The 15,408-nt window shown below is 39.8% G+C and overlaps 1 protein-coding gene across 1 annotated transcript in view; it reads right to left on the bottom strand.

Moving 5' to 3' along the window:
• Positions 1-12,192: 12,192 nt before the first annotated feature.
• LOC133049346 (polyadenylate-binding protein 4) overlaps positions 12,193-15,408 on the bottom strand; it is a 55,807-nt gene continuing 52,591 nt past the window's right edge. The window contains exon 2 of the mRNA XM_061133332.1: positions 12,193-13,028. Within this exon, the coding sequence (XP_060989315.1) occupies positions 12,521-13,028 (508 nt within the window). The 3' untranslated portion in view covers positions 12,193-12,520. The remainder of the gene's footprint in view (positions 13,029-15,408) is intronic.

Raw genomic sequence — 15,408 nt, 5'->3', positions numbered from 1 at the left:
GGTGTTTAATCTGTTAGTTGCTCAGTCGTGCCTGACTCTTTGTGACCCCATGGACTGCTGCCCTCCAGGCTCCTTGGTACATGGGATTTTCCAGGCAAGGATACTGGAGTGGTTATAACCCAAAAAGGAGTTGAGTGGACACTGTCATTGGGAAGTGATTTTCAAATAAGGGGATGGTGTGAAAAGTTTTATCTGGTATAGTCCATTTGACTCTTTAGCAAGAAAAAAAATGTTTATTTTGGAGTTAAATAGGCTTTTCCAAGAGCTTAGAGTATCCAGTAGCTGAAGTGACCAAGGATCTGGTTCTGGCTAAGTATGGGAATTTCTTGGGAAAAAGTTTTGTGGTGGTAGTTGTTTTTCCTAGGAAGAATTTTGAGGGAACAATTTTAGAGTTTTTTTTGGTTTTGTTCCCCAAATGCTCATTTTCTACTCAGGAATGGATAAGCAGGAAATTCAGCATATTTCAGAAGGACTTCGTCAGATCTGTCTATGCATTGGCCTGGCTATGAAGGCACAAAAAAAGAGACAATGCAAGGTATGTTGAGGTTGGGGACAGGTACTGTTCCTTCTTTTCCCATTCTAGTCCTACCTTTGCCCACTTTCCTCTCCCTCTGCCTCTAGCTGATTTCGTATGTCACACTTCAGTTCTTCTTGGATTGTCTTAAAGAGTCCTTCTTTATCTCCTCAGTTCAGTTCAGCTCATTTCAGTCGCTCAGTCGTGTCTGACTCCCTGCAACCCCATGAATCGCAGCACCCAGGCCTCCCTGTCCATCACCGACTCCCGGAGTCCACTCAAACTCACGCCCATTGAGTTGGTGGCCCCTACTCCTCTGCTCATTCTGTTCTGTTGCCAAGATTTGCCCCTGGCTACCTTCTCACTCCACAGTGTTTTCCTGGAGACCTCATGTCCTCCCACCCAGGGTGAATTCATGTTTCACAGATATGCTACCGTTTGAATCATTTTCAATACCTTTCATCATAGTCTTGTACTTTTCAATGTACAGATATTTTACCTTCTTGCTAAAATTTATTCCTAAGTGCAATTGTTTTTGATATTATTGTGAGCAGATAGTTTTCTTTATTTTTTTTAGAAGTTTTGGTGTTAATGTATAGAAAGGCAACTGATTTCTGTTTATTGATTTTGTATCCATCAATTTCACTGAATTATTGGATTAGTGTGAGAGTTTTTTGATAGAGTCTTTAGAAAATCCTATGGACAGAGGAACCTTTACAGTCCATGGGTTCACAAGGAGTCAGACATGATTGAGTGACTTTACTTTCATTAGAAATTTCTATATTTAAGATTGTATTATTTGCTAACAAATACAATTTTGCTCCTTCCTTTTCAATTTGAATGCCTTTTATATGTTTTTCTTGCCTAATTTGTTCTGGCTAGGACTACCAATATTACGTAGAATAAGAGTAGTGAGAGTGGGCACCCTTGTCTTATTCCATATCTTAGAGGAAAAAGTTTCAGCTTTTCACTATTAAGACACTAGCTATAGGCTTGTCATATATGACCCTTCTCATGCTGAGATATATTCTTTCTGTACTCAGTTTGCTAAACATTTTATTATGAATGGATATTGCATTTTGTCAAATACCTTTTATCACCACACTGAGATGATCTTATGATTTTTATCTTCAGTCTAGTAATTTGTTGATTTGTAGGTGTTAGACATCCTTGCATCCCAGGGATAAATCCTACTTGGTCCTGGTGTATAATCTTTTCAATGTGCTATTGAATCCAGTTTGCTGATATTTTGGAATATTATTGAGAATATATATTATTTAGAATATATTGCTGAGAACTCTCAAATCTATATTCCTTCAGGACATTGGCCTGTGGCTTTCTTTTCTCAGTTTTTGAAAGCTAGAGTTCTAACTGTGGGAGAAGAAAGATACATACACTGAATGAGGGAAGTTGGTTTAGAACCCTGAGGTGTTAGATTAAAATTATAATTATTATTATATCTATGTACATGATATATGTATTCATAGATTAAAAATACATATAAATGCATATATTAATATATTTATGTAATCTGTTTCCCTTACTATATCAGCTGAAAAGCCATAAAAGCAAGGACATTCCAGTAAAAATAAACATCCCTAGATGTTTAAGCATCTAGACTTTTGTTTCTGAATACCAGTTCACACTAGACATAGCTTGTTGTTTGGAGACTGGACCATGGAAGGGAAAATAAGTGCCTAGAAAATATTGTGCTATAGAGTAAGGAAGTACATAAAAAATAAAGCAATTGTTTCAAAGGAAATAAAGATCCAGCCTAAAAGGGCCCCCACTGGTCAATTAAATGACAATTTTTAAAATAAGATTTTAAATTAAACTAATTTCTTGAGAGACTTATGAGGAGGAAAATATCAGAAAATCAAAAACATAAGGTTTACACTGAGAGGCTAGGAAACATTTACCCTATAAAGAAATGTTTTTATTCTCAGAAACTAAAAGTTCATTTTGAATATCATAGGAAAATCACTCTCTAACCCAGAAGACAAACAGTCTTAGTTCATCTCTTGAATGTGACACAAGTTAATTAAGACCTGGTCATCAGCTTAAAGATGGCCCCATACCCCTCCCTCCACCCAACTTATGATGAAATAATATCCAATTTATCATCAACCCTTGGTGAGACTTTAATCTTTTAACCTCTGTTTCTGTGTTCCTGCTTCCTCCAGTGTAGAAACTTCTCCCTCCTTCTTATTCATCACTCAAGGATCAGTTTGAAAACAACCTCCTCCACTCTACCCACGCTATTCAAATTTGTATAATGACTTCCTCCTGCGTGTTCCTATACAACTATGCACACACCTCTGTTCTATTTACACCATGTGTGTTCTTTTCATAGTGATATCCTCCAGTAACTTCTAAACTGTTCTAGGAAAGGAACCATGCCTCATTAATATTCATATGTATGAACTACCTGCCGCCTCTTCCGTTACTCTTAGTAGCTAGTTCATTGTTTTACATGCAGTGAATGTACAATAAATACTGTTGATTTAACCTGAAAAACTTGTGAACAAAGAGTTAGATGGAGATTCTGAACTATTCCTAGTATGTACACTTCTGGGCTAAACCCAACATAAAATTCAGTAATTTTAACAGGGATAAATGTAAAATCCAGGAGGAGAATGCGGGAAAGAACATTTGCTAAGTGTTCATTTTGTGCCAAGTACTTTCACAAGAATTGCCTTAATAGATCAGGGATGTTAGGACAATCTAAGTAAGTGATAACTCAATGGGCTGCAAGTGATATGGCTGGGATTTGAGCCCAGGCCAGCCTGACCCTAGAGCCAGAGCTCATTCACTATAGTCTGTCTACATAATAGCTTATTTAGAAAAGAACTTAGGGGTATAGTAGCCTGAGGCTTAAGAGTATGAATTAATGGTATAAATTAATTTAAGTTTATTAATAGCAATGTAAAATCTAAATCATAGGAGAGGGTTCCATTTATGTTTAGGCTGCTGGTGCTGGTTGGACCAGGTTTTGAGCACTGTTTCCATGCTGCCCTCTAAAAGTACTTGCCAAATGAAATGCATCTGGAGGAGGGATCCAGAACGGGATGGATATCAAATGATAATATACAAAAAAAACTGTTAAAAGTTGGAAAATACTTATTTCATAGAGGAATAGAGTAAGAAAATACCAGAGCACTACATTCACAATGTGGAAACAAAACTAGGATAGGGACAAAGAAGAAATACAGAGAGGCTTGGCATTGAAACCTCCTTTTCATACAATATTTAGATTTCTAACTAACTCCTCCACATAGGTGAAATACAGAAGGGGCGACTATCTGCAATGCACAGGGAAAGGGAGACTCCTGAATCAAGGAACTGCAACGTATGATCTTGAAGAAAAAGATGAATCAATTATGAAAGCTGTGAAAAAATTAACTTAGTATATATACATATATATATGTGTGTGTGTATGTGCGTGTCTGTGTGTGTGTCTGTGTGTGTGTATGTATACTCAGGCTTCCTAGGTGGCTTAGTGGTAAAGAATCCACCTGCCAATTGCCTATTTGATTCCTGGGTCAGGAAGATCCCCTGGAGGAGCAAATGGTAACCCACTCCAGTATTCTTACCTGGAGAATCCCATGGACAGAGGAGCCTGGCAGTGTGCAGTCCATGGGATTGCAAAGAGCTGGATGTGACTAAACAACTGAGCATGCATGCCCACATGTATATATACACACAAACGTGTGTGTATTTATATAATATATGTGTATGTGTGTATGTATTATAGTCATTTACTTCAGGTGCTCAGAATTAAGCTTAACAGGAGAGAAAATAGATGCAAGGAATATTTTAAAATATTAGCAGATAATTTTCTCCTATGTCTCCATACATTCCTGTGTCCCAAGGATTTTCCCCAGCTATGGCATCTAAAGTACACTGCGTCACAGAGGAATGCAGATGACAAAGGAATAAAATTCCTGGTTTTGGAATATACAAAACCTAGGATTCAAGGCGAGACAAAAACATTTGGGAGACTACATAATGAAGCAGTGGGCTTCCTTGGTGGCTCAGTGGGTAAAGAATCCACCTGCAAAGCAGAAGATGCAGGAGCTGTGGGTTCAATCCCTGGGCCCAGAAGATCCCCTAAAGGAGGGTGTGCAACCCACTCCAGTATTCTTACCTGGAGAATCCCATGGACAGAGGGGCCTGACGGGCTACAGTCCACAGGGTCACAAAGAGTGGACATGACTGTAGTGACAAAGCAGGCACACACACAATGAAGTAGTAATTATTTTAACCTCTTCTGAAACTAGGTAAAATGTGTTTGGAATAAGGGGAAAAGTTAGAGGGAGTCACCCGAAAATCAAGGAGAGATGAGAAATTGGCAGCCATCTGTCTTCTGACCTGCTGCCCTGAGAAGACAAGGGAGTTCCAGGTGGGTGTGAGATTTGGAAAGCATAAAACTGTAGGCAGTGCCTCAGTTCCCATCCTAGCACTGGAGGAGAGAAAATGCTTGTTTCATGTGCTCAGGCCGCATGCAATTTCACAGTACCTAGTAGAATATTTCTTGCAAGACTGAGAGCACTGCGGACCTAACACAGGCAGCAGAAGGTCAGGAGAGGCCTCAAGTGGGAGCGACCTAGAGATGGAGACCAAGCTGGAAAGAGAATAACTGATGACACTTAGGACCAGATCGGAGAAGGCAATGGCACCCCACTCCAGTATCCTTGCCGGGAAAATCCCATGGACAGAGTAGCCTGGTGGGCTGCAGTCCATGGGGTCTAGAAGAGTCGGACACGACTGAGCGACTTCACTTTCAGTTTTCACTTTCATGCACTGGAGAAGGAAATGGCAACCCACTCCAGTGTTCTTGCCTGGAGAATCCCAGGGACAGAGGAGCCTGGTGGGCTGCCGTCTATGGGGTCACACAGAGTCAGACATGACTGAAGCAACTTAGCAGCAGCAGCAGGACCAGATCAGAGAAGGAAATGGCAATCCACTCCAGTATTCCTGCCTAGAGAATTCCATGAAGAGAGGCGCCTGGAGGGCTACAGTCCATGGGGTCACAAAGAGTCAGACACAGCTGAGTGACTAACACACTCGGACCAGATACCCTCCAGTGTTGTGTGGGAGCTAGTTCACATTGGCATGTGGGAGCCAAATTGTGTGTATTTCTTCCTAGCTGAACGTCTTCAGGGATGGGAGGTAATATAAAATGGCCTTTGTAGGAATATTTACACTTTGGAAATTGGCAAACACTACTAATTAGGGCTCTTTTTTCCTTTTTCTCATTTTTAGAGAACTGGTTTACCAGCATACTGCTGGTTATACCCCTACTCTCAATGCCTCAGCATTATGTAGAAACTTAAGAAAGTAATGTTCCACTCTCCATTGAAATGGTAGCTTGAAATAGAAATGAAATTATTATCATAAAATTACATGTCACATTTCATGAACATCTGAGGTTGTGGACTCAGATTCACACTATATATCTAGTTTATTCAAAACTAGCTATATAAAAATTAATTTTAGAAATGTTGTAATAAATAACTCTTGTAGAAAGTTATAAAACTTATGTTAGCTTTTTCTTTCTTTGAAGAGAGGAATTACCTAGCAATTGGCATGGCACCAGAGATAATTTTAATACTTAAAGTTTTAATGTGATAGTGCCTCTTGTATGCCTTGGGAATTTGCTGAATTAAAAAGTATCATTTCCTTACCCTCTTTTGAAAATGTTTCCCTTCTCTTCAATTCTTTCAATACTTATCCCTATTTCTTGATGTGTGTGTACAAACATTCTTAGGTTCAGCTCACAAGAAAATTGTTGGTTGTAGAAGAAAATCCAGTCCTTACATGGATCATTTTACTGTTGTGATGTTTTAAGGCATCTAGTGTATCTTGGTGCCATTACAGAATGGTCATATAATACCATCTCTTTCAAATCTTAACAGTTCATGATCCTGCATGGTGGGTATGTGGACCCTGAATATCACCACTTGGCCTGAGCATTTTGTTGACCATTAATCATCATTTGCTGTTGTTGACTGACCTGGATCTGTGTTTTATATCTTACATAAGTTTAATATTACTTTGTTATAATAGTGGGCAGGTTGATGTAATAATTAGACTTCCATGAACATTCTGAGATACATATAGTAGCTGAAAATATTCTTATAATCCTAGACTGGGCTTCCCAGGTGGCGCTAGTGGTAAAGGACCTGCCTGCCAATGAAGGAGATGCAGGTTTGATCCCTAGCTCGGGAAGAACCCCTGGAGGTGGGTATGGCAACCCACTGCAGTATTCTTGTTTGGGAAATCCCATGGACAGAGGAGCCTGACAGGTTATAGTCCATAGCGCCCCAAAGAATTGGACACAACTGAAATGACTGAGCATGCATGTATAATCCTAGACTAAAGAACATTTAGACAAACAAGTTTGTTTTTTTTTTTAAACAAAGAGAGAGAGCTAGTCTAATAATTTATTAACCTTGTGAATTGTATATGAAGTAACTATTTTTCTTTTTTTTTTTCTTTTTTCTTTTTTTTTTATTAGTTGGAGGCTAATTACTTCACAACATTTCAGTGGGTTTTGTCATACATTGATATGAATCAGCAATAGATTTACACGTATTCCCCATCCCGATCCCCCCTCCCACCTCCCTTTCCACCCGATTCCTCTGGGTCTTCCCAGTGCACCAGGCCTGAGCACTTGTCTCATGCATCCCACCTGGGCTGGTGATCTGTTTCACCATAGATAGTATACATGCTGTTCTTTCGAAACATCCCACCCTCACCTTCTCCCACAGAGTCCAAAAGTCTGTTCTGTATTTCTGTGTCTCTTTTTCTGTTTTGCATATAGGGTTATTGTTACCATCTTTCTAAATTCCATATATATGTGTTAGTATGCTGTAATGTTCTTTATCTTTCTGGCTTACTTCACTCTGTAGAATGGGCTCCAGTTTCATCCATCTCATTAGGACTGGTTCAAATGAATTCTTTTTAATGGCTGAGTAATATTCCATGGTGTGTATGTACCACAGCTTCCTTATCCATTCATCTGCTGATGGGCATCTAGGTTGCTTCCATGTCCTGGCTATTATAAACAGTGCTGCGATGAACATTGGGGTGCACGTGTCTCTTTTACATCTGGTTTCCTCAGTGTGTATGCCCAGAAGTGGGATTGCTGGGTCATATGGCAGTTCTATTTCCAGTTTTTTAAGAAATCTCCACACTGTTCTCCATAGCGGCTGTACTAGTTTGCATTCCCACCAACAGTGTAAGAGGGTTCCCTTTTCTCCACACCCTCTCCAGCATTTATTGCTTGTAGACTTTTGGATAGCAGCCATCCTGACTGGCGTGTAATGGTACCTCATTGTGGTTTTGATTTGCATTTCTCTGATAATGAGTGATGTTGAGCATCTTTTCATGTGTTTGTTAGCCATCTGTATGTCTTCTTTGGAGAAATGTCTGTTTAGTTCTTTGGCCCATTTTTGGATTGGGTCATTTATTTTTCTGGAATTGAGCTGCAGGAGTTGCTTGTATATTTTTGAGATTAATCCTTTGTCTGTTTCTTCATTTGCTATTATTTTCTCCCAATCTGAGGGCTGTCTTTTCACCTTACTTATAGTTTCCTTTGTAGTGCAAAAGCTTTTAAGTTTCATTAGGTTCCAGTTGTTTAGTTTTGCTTTTATTTCCAATATTCTGGGAGGTGGGTCATAGAGGATCTTGCTGTGATCCTCTTATGTCGGAGAGTGTTTTGCCTATGTTCTCCTCTAGGAGTTTTATAGTTTCTGGTCTTACATTTAGATCTTTAATCCATTTTGAGTTTATTTTTGTGTATGGTGTTAGAAAGTGTTCTAATTTCATTCTTTTACAAGTGGTTGACCAGTTTTCCCAGCACCACTTGTTAAAGAGGTTGTGAAGTAACTATTTTTCTAAATTTTTAACAAGTATTGTCTATAATGAAAGTGATGTGTTTCCATGGTATTTTCTCCTAAACTATTTATGAAGGAAAAAGTAGAAGAAAGAAGAAGCCTTGAGAGAGCTATTCAAAGCAACCAAGGGGACTTAATTACAGGAGAATACATCATTCATTTACTCAAAAGGTCTTGCAAGAGGTGATGATTACTAAGATATACTGTTAAACACAGAGGGGCTGATAAACACTGAAGTTCAAACTCAACCTGAAACATGGGGTGAAACATTATCATTGTTGCTTCAAGCAACTCAGCTGCACAGGGTCATGCCATCATGAATAAGCAATGATAGTTTTTAAATGGATATAAAATAAAACATTTAAGGAATATCTGTTTCAGTTCTCTGGAAGTGAAGGTACACATAGGAAAATGATAGGTTGCAGGATAAAGTCTGAGACATCTTGTAAGTCGTAGAAAACTGTTACGTCACTTGCAAATTTATCCAACAAACATTTAAATGGCTACAAAGAAAAAATATATGTTTATTTTCTATCACAGGAACCATAAATAGATTGAATAGGTTCTGCCCAGTGGAATTTATTCATTAGAATTATGGGCAAAGTCAGAGGCATCACAAATGTTAGCACAATGAATGCTATTCAGCTTATTTTCTTTCTTGAAATTCTACTCAAAAAAAATTTTTAAGTGATACAGTAAACAGTACAGTTGAGAATCCCTTCCTTCCTGATACCTTATGATCCAGACTTTAATGAGAACCTGTCACAATGCGTGTCTTTTTTTTTTTTTTTTTTTTTTTTACTTTTACAAACTTATCTTGTTTACTGACTCTGAAAGCCAAAAGGGTAAGGACATTTTTTTTTTTTAAGGTACATATTTGGTTGCAACAGGTCTTAGTTGCAGCATGTAATATCTTTAGTTGTGGGGCTTGTGAGATATAGTTCCCCAACCAGGGACAGAAATAGGACCCCTGCATTGGCAGCATGGAGTCTTAGGCACTGGACTATCAGGGATGTCCCCATAAGGACATATTGTATGCAGTGTTGTACAAATAGTACCCAATATAGTTCTAGCATATAGCAGGAGTTTGGTGGCTCAGACCGTAAAGAATCTACCTGCAATAGAGGAGACTCAGGTTTGATCCCTGAGTTGGGAAGATCCCCTGGAGAAGGGAATGGCAACCCACTCCAGTACTCTTGCCTGGAGAATCCCATGGACAGAGGAGCCTGGTGGGCTACTTACAGTCCATGTGGTCACAAAAAGCTGGAGATGGCTGAGTGAATGACCAACACTGAGAAGATAAATAGCTATGTGGAGCTGATTTAACTTGAATACTTAATTCTTACTCTTTCTTCCAACTGCTGTGGCTATGTGAAGATTCTCAAATGCCCTTTGACACTTCTTGCCCATAATTAAAGACAGCTCACTCCTTTCATTTCATTCCTGTGAAGAAATCCTTTCATAATACCCTTGTCCATGAGTCACCAGTTTAAGTGCTCCCACCAGAAAAGAAATTACAGAAATTAAATAAATTGTTGTCTTATAGATCTCCTTCCTCCCCTTCTCAGTATTACTGGAATAGCTGAAATAAATAATATGGATTTTAACAGGATTTTCTAAACAGAAATGTAAGATTCGAAAGAAAACATACCAAGAATCATTAGTGGTTTCATGTGGAAGTCAACATTTTCTGTGCCCATCAAGTTTCAGTCTACAGGAATTCACTCTACCCATGTTGGTGAGGGATGGGCAGGTGAAGAGAGTTGAATCATCTTTCCCAGAGCTCAAGTTGTGGGCCTTTCTTCAGACTTTTTCAGATTGAAAATGGAGAGGTTCTTGTATCTGTGACACATTTTAACTTTCTCCCTGGTTCATTTTTGAAAGTGAAAGTCGCTTAGTCGTGTCCAACTCTTTGCAACCCCATGGACTATACAGTCCATGGAATTCTCCAGGCCAGAATACTGGAGTGGGTAGCCTTTCCCTTCTCCAGGGGATCTTTCCAACCCAGGGATCGAACCCAGGTCTCCCGCATTGCAGGTGAATTCTTTACCAGCTGAGCTACCAGGGAATCCCTTAAGCCTTTATATTTCAGACCCCTATTAATAGAGAAGAGACAAAAACCAGACAGTTTCCTTGCTGCCTTTGATGTTAATTTCACTCTTCTGCCCTAATAGCCACGTTGTTTCTCTTTCCACTCTACCATGGACTTCCAAGGGGCACTAGTGGTAAAGAATCCACCTGCCAATGCAGGAGATGTAAGAGATGTGGATTCAATCCCTGGGTCAGAAAGATCCCCTAGAGGAGGGCATAACAACCCACTCCAGTGTTTTTGCTGGAGAATCCCATGGGCAGAGGAGCCTGGCGGGCTACAGTCCATAGGATCGCAAAGAGTTAGACATGACTGAAATGACTTAGAACAGCCACCATATGATCTTTTTGGCCACCTTCTCTATCTTTGACTTTCGTTTGATGGCTGGAGCCTGTGCCAGTCATCTTGGGTCTCTTTCTGCTCAGTCCTAGAGCAGCTGTTCCCATTCTTCTCTCCCAACACCCCATCCTGCGTACATGGACTTCTCCTTCTTGCTCCTAAATCACTGTCCTTGACTGAATGAAGGCAGAAGCTTTGCATAGGTGTCAAGCTTTCAGAGAGCTGCCAATGGCTATCTTCTGCTGGTCTTGGACACTTGCCTTCTTGAAACCACTTGCCTTCTTGGACACTTGCCTTCTTGAAATTCATCCTGTTCCTTAGGCTTCTTGACTGGCCTTGTTTGGGCAGCTCTATCTTGGTCATGCAATACTGGCAGTCACATGCACAATTCTCTTCTTACTACTGTGAAGTAACACTGTCCTTAGATGATTTCAATTTCCCCAATAAGCAAAATGCAGTAGAAGCCAAACCAACCTTTTCACCCAACAATCCCAATTCTGAAATTAAGTATCTGCCCAATACTATGTCTAAACCCCTTCCTTTTTTTCAGTACCTACATTGATTCTTTTCCCTTCTGTAGAACTTAACCCTGATCCATTTTAAGTATTATGAAAAATCCCAGTCAATTAAGGAAGGTACAATTTGGAAAAAGATGGGGGTATACCGGTAGATGAAAGTTAAAGTGAAGAAGGCAGGAGATGATAAGGGAAGGCCAGCTGGTCTCCTGCAATCTGTCTCAAGAGGAGTGCACCGTATGCCCATGTTCTAAAAAGATGGAGGTGATGGTCAGGCTTCCTGTTGGCTTTTCCTGTTTGGACCTTGCCATTGTGTTTCTGAGACGAGGCGGAGATGTGACTGACTGTGCCTCAGTCAGCAGTTTGGAGCCAGCTGCCGGGGCCAAGGAGCAGCTGTTTCCATTAAGGCCACTGACAAAGGGACAGCCTGTCTGTGAGAATTGCTCATTCCCTGAGGAGCTGATGATGCCCATGGAGATAGTGGCTGGCATGGACTTGAACCCAACCATGGCGGGTTTCCAAGCTCTGTTCATACGGAAACAGCCTATTTTTGGCCACTGTCTCTGTTTCACATTTGCCTCCTGAATTATCAACCCTGTTCCCCATTCCCTGCAAACACTCTATGCAGAAAGCACACCAGACTCTGCAAATCCCCAGAGGGTACGTTTTCCAAGATAGAGGTCTCTGCTGCACTCCCATTGTCCTTCTGTCTCCTTTTTATCATCAGGGAAAGAGAAAATCAGGAGAGAAAACAAAAATGCAAGCCTGTTGGCTGCCTGATTCATTCAGCTGTGTAAGTTTTCATTTTTTAAGTTTAAACTTTTTTTTTTTTTTTTTTTTTTTTATGGAGATTTTTTTCTTTATTGAGAAACTTAAGACTTGGGTACATCAAATAAAACCAATTTCTGGGGGAAAAAAATCAAAACCCACAATAGAAAAAGAAAAGTTAACACTGTCTGGGCCATATCAGAGCCCAGAGAATATATTCTTTAAATTGAAAAATTCTAGGTGCTTCATAATTGACCTTTTGATACAAAATGACCTATTAAATTTGCAATTGCGGTTCTTGGTGTTGAGGTCCATAGGACAAGCTAGGAAGTCTTCAAACCTTGAGCTGAATTCCATGAGGGTTTATTTGGCTTTTGAATCGGTTCGTCCTTGTCTAAGAGGTAGCAGCAGCGACAGCGCCCACCTTCTGAGCAGCTTCTTTCTTGGCATGATGAGCCTGAAGGACCGCCACAGCCTCATCCACCTTGGAGCGGAGAGACTCGGGGGACTCCAGCATGTGCAGCAGCTCCGAGTTGTCAATCTCCAGCAGCATCCCAGTTATCTTCCCAGCCAGGTTCGAGTGCATCGTCTGGATGAGTGGGAACAGACGTTCACCCAGCATCTGCTTCTGTTCCTGGGGCGGTGCTGCAGCCAGCATGGAGGCGGTCAGCGGCTCCTGCCCCTGCACGTGGACCGCAGGCTGGGGTGCCTGCAGGGGCTGGATGGCAGGGTGAGGACTGCGGACGCTGGAGGCGTATTTGTAAGGTGCAACAGCCCGAGGAGCAGCGGCAGCAACAGCAGCCCGAGGCGCTAAGTTCTGCACAGCTGTGGGAACACCTCCAGACTGGCAGCTGTCAGTCAGCCCTTGCTGGGCGGCACCAGCCCCATTGTAATTGTAATACCTTGCAGAAGGCAGAAAAGTAATTCAAAACACTGAAAAAACAAAACAGAAACCCTCATACCATTCTTTACATAAAATGTAGGATACATTTATTTAACATATAACAAATATGTAATAAAATACATTGGGCTTCCCAGGTGGCACTAGTGATAAAATACTCACCTGCCAATGAAGGAGACATAATAGATGCAGGTTCAATTCCTGTGTTGGGAAGATCTCCTGGAGTAGGAAATGGCAACCCATTTTCGTACTCTTAGCTGGAGAATCCCATGGACAGAGGAGCCTGGCGGGCTACAGTCCATAGGGTCACAAAGAGTTGGACATGACTGAATCAACTTAGCATGCATGTAATGAAACACATAATACAATTTTATTACATATTGTTTAACATAGACAATTTGCCACATAATGCATAATACTTCAGTGTAATGTGTAGTATTCAACAGGAAAACATTGACATGTAATATACATCAGCTATTACAACCTTAATATCAAGATGTGTATTTGACCTGAGTTTAATTATTCTTTCAGTTAGAATAACTCATTAAGATTCAGAAAAACTATTAAAATACTTTTTATAAAAAAGCAAAAAATATTTAGAAAAAATTGCATGTTGGTGTTTTACAGAAATCAGTGCAATACTGTAAAGTAATTATCCTTCAATTAAAAATGAATAACTCAAAAAATTTAAAACATTAAGAAAAAAGAATCATTATAAAAATATTTTGAAAAAATTGATGATGTACCATAGATAAGAAGAAATATGAATGGCTATGAGTTTGAGTTTTTACAAAAGTGCTGCATTATTGAATAAAGTTTTTGTAGCCTTAACAATTGATCAGTAACTGTCCCATGCCAATACATAGTCTTCTACCTCATGAATTTTTATAGTGCCTTGTAATCCATTATATGGATTTATTATGGTTTACTTAACCTATCTCAGATTAAGAGCATTGTGAATTTTATCAGACCATATGGCTGTAGGTCTTTAGAGAGATGCAAGAGACAGAGACAATCTGCTTACCTCTGAAGCCCAGGGAGTCTGAACAGGCCCCTCAGAGGACATTACCTTTGAAAGATGGCATTTGTGATGGGCAGTTTCCATACTAACAGACCTTTGGAGAAGAATGAACCGTCCGCCTGCTTCCACCCATTTTATTTTTCAGGAAATTTGTGTGACTATACCCATTTAAGGGGGGTATAGTCCTTCCTAGCAGTGGAGCCCACCTGAGCTAAAACTTCACAGGATGCTGTACTGTTTTCCTAAGAGAAGCATGTCCCCTTGACACTTGAAACTCCTATTTGATGTACTCTACTGCGGCCTTGGGGTGGCTGAGGGTCCCCATAGACTCAAACACCTAAGACCATTGAGGAGCAGCCTAAAGAATAGAGAGAAATAAGGAGAGAAACAAAAATATAAAAGAATACAAATGGCAGGGTTATCTAACTAAGTTCATGAAATCAGAACTAAATGACTTTTATCAGGGTTGACGTGCTTTGTTTTGTCATATTGGGAGAGGGGAGTAACTTTTACAATGCCAATTGTTAGTATTTAATTTGTCATTTCTAACTTTATTGAATGTCTGCCAAGTGCATGGCAATACCTAGTCCCTCCCCACACTGTTGCTGTTGGGTGGTGGTTGGGGGGATACAACAGGAAGTTTATCTCTACAACTTTTATATTTGAAGAATCAACACTGTATGTCAGTTAAATGGTTCCTTCCATCTGTGACATCAATTTGCTAGATTGTTAGCTTTTCTTCAAGGGAGAAATAGTAAAAGGCACTTGGCTTCCCTCATCTTTAACAAAGGAATAAATATCTTTTCAAAAGTTAGAACTATGTCTAATAATCACTTTTTTTTGTAACTTGGTTGGTACTGGCAGCTTACTAAATAAAATGTACCATAGATGTTTGAAACTGATCAATCTCAAAGGCCTGGGGTGTTATGATTTACCAACTGAAGACTAGAGCATGAACAGTTTGGTTTCAAGATTCATGTAACCAAAACACTCAGAGTTATCTTTCAACATGAGCTTATAAATTGTGTAACTTGAGTTAAGCAGAGATCTCATGTCACTTTCAATATTAATTGTCCTCTGTCCAAAAGTTTTTCTACAAAGTTTGCATAGAAATTTTATTTACTTACTATTACATTAAATCAGTACTCACCATATTATAATTCATTTAGATTACTGTTAATTATGGCTGCAAAATATTCTTGAAATATTAGTATAATATTAAAATTCAGAAACCAATCATATGATCAGTAAGTAGCACTCATCAGTATTGAAATGCTTCCTTAATTAGTGAAGGTTTCCCTGGGGGCTTAGATGTTAAAGAATCTGCCTGCAATGCTAGGTGACCCGAGTTCAATCCCTG

Source organism: Dama dama, chromosome 30, assembly GCF_033118175.1.
Source record: "Dama dama isolate Ldn47 chromosome 30, ASM3311817v1, whole genome shotgun sequence".
Classification (NCBI taxonomy): domain Eukaryota; kingdom Metazoa; phylum Chordata; class Mammalia; order Artiodactyla; family Cervidae; genus Dama; species Dama dama.
The sequence above is the reverse complement of the archived record's forward strand: the minus strand, read 5'-3'. Positions and strand labels throughout refer to the sequence as shown.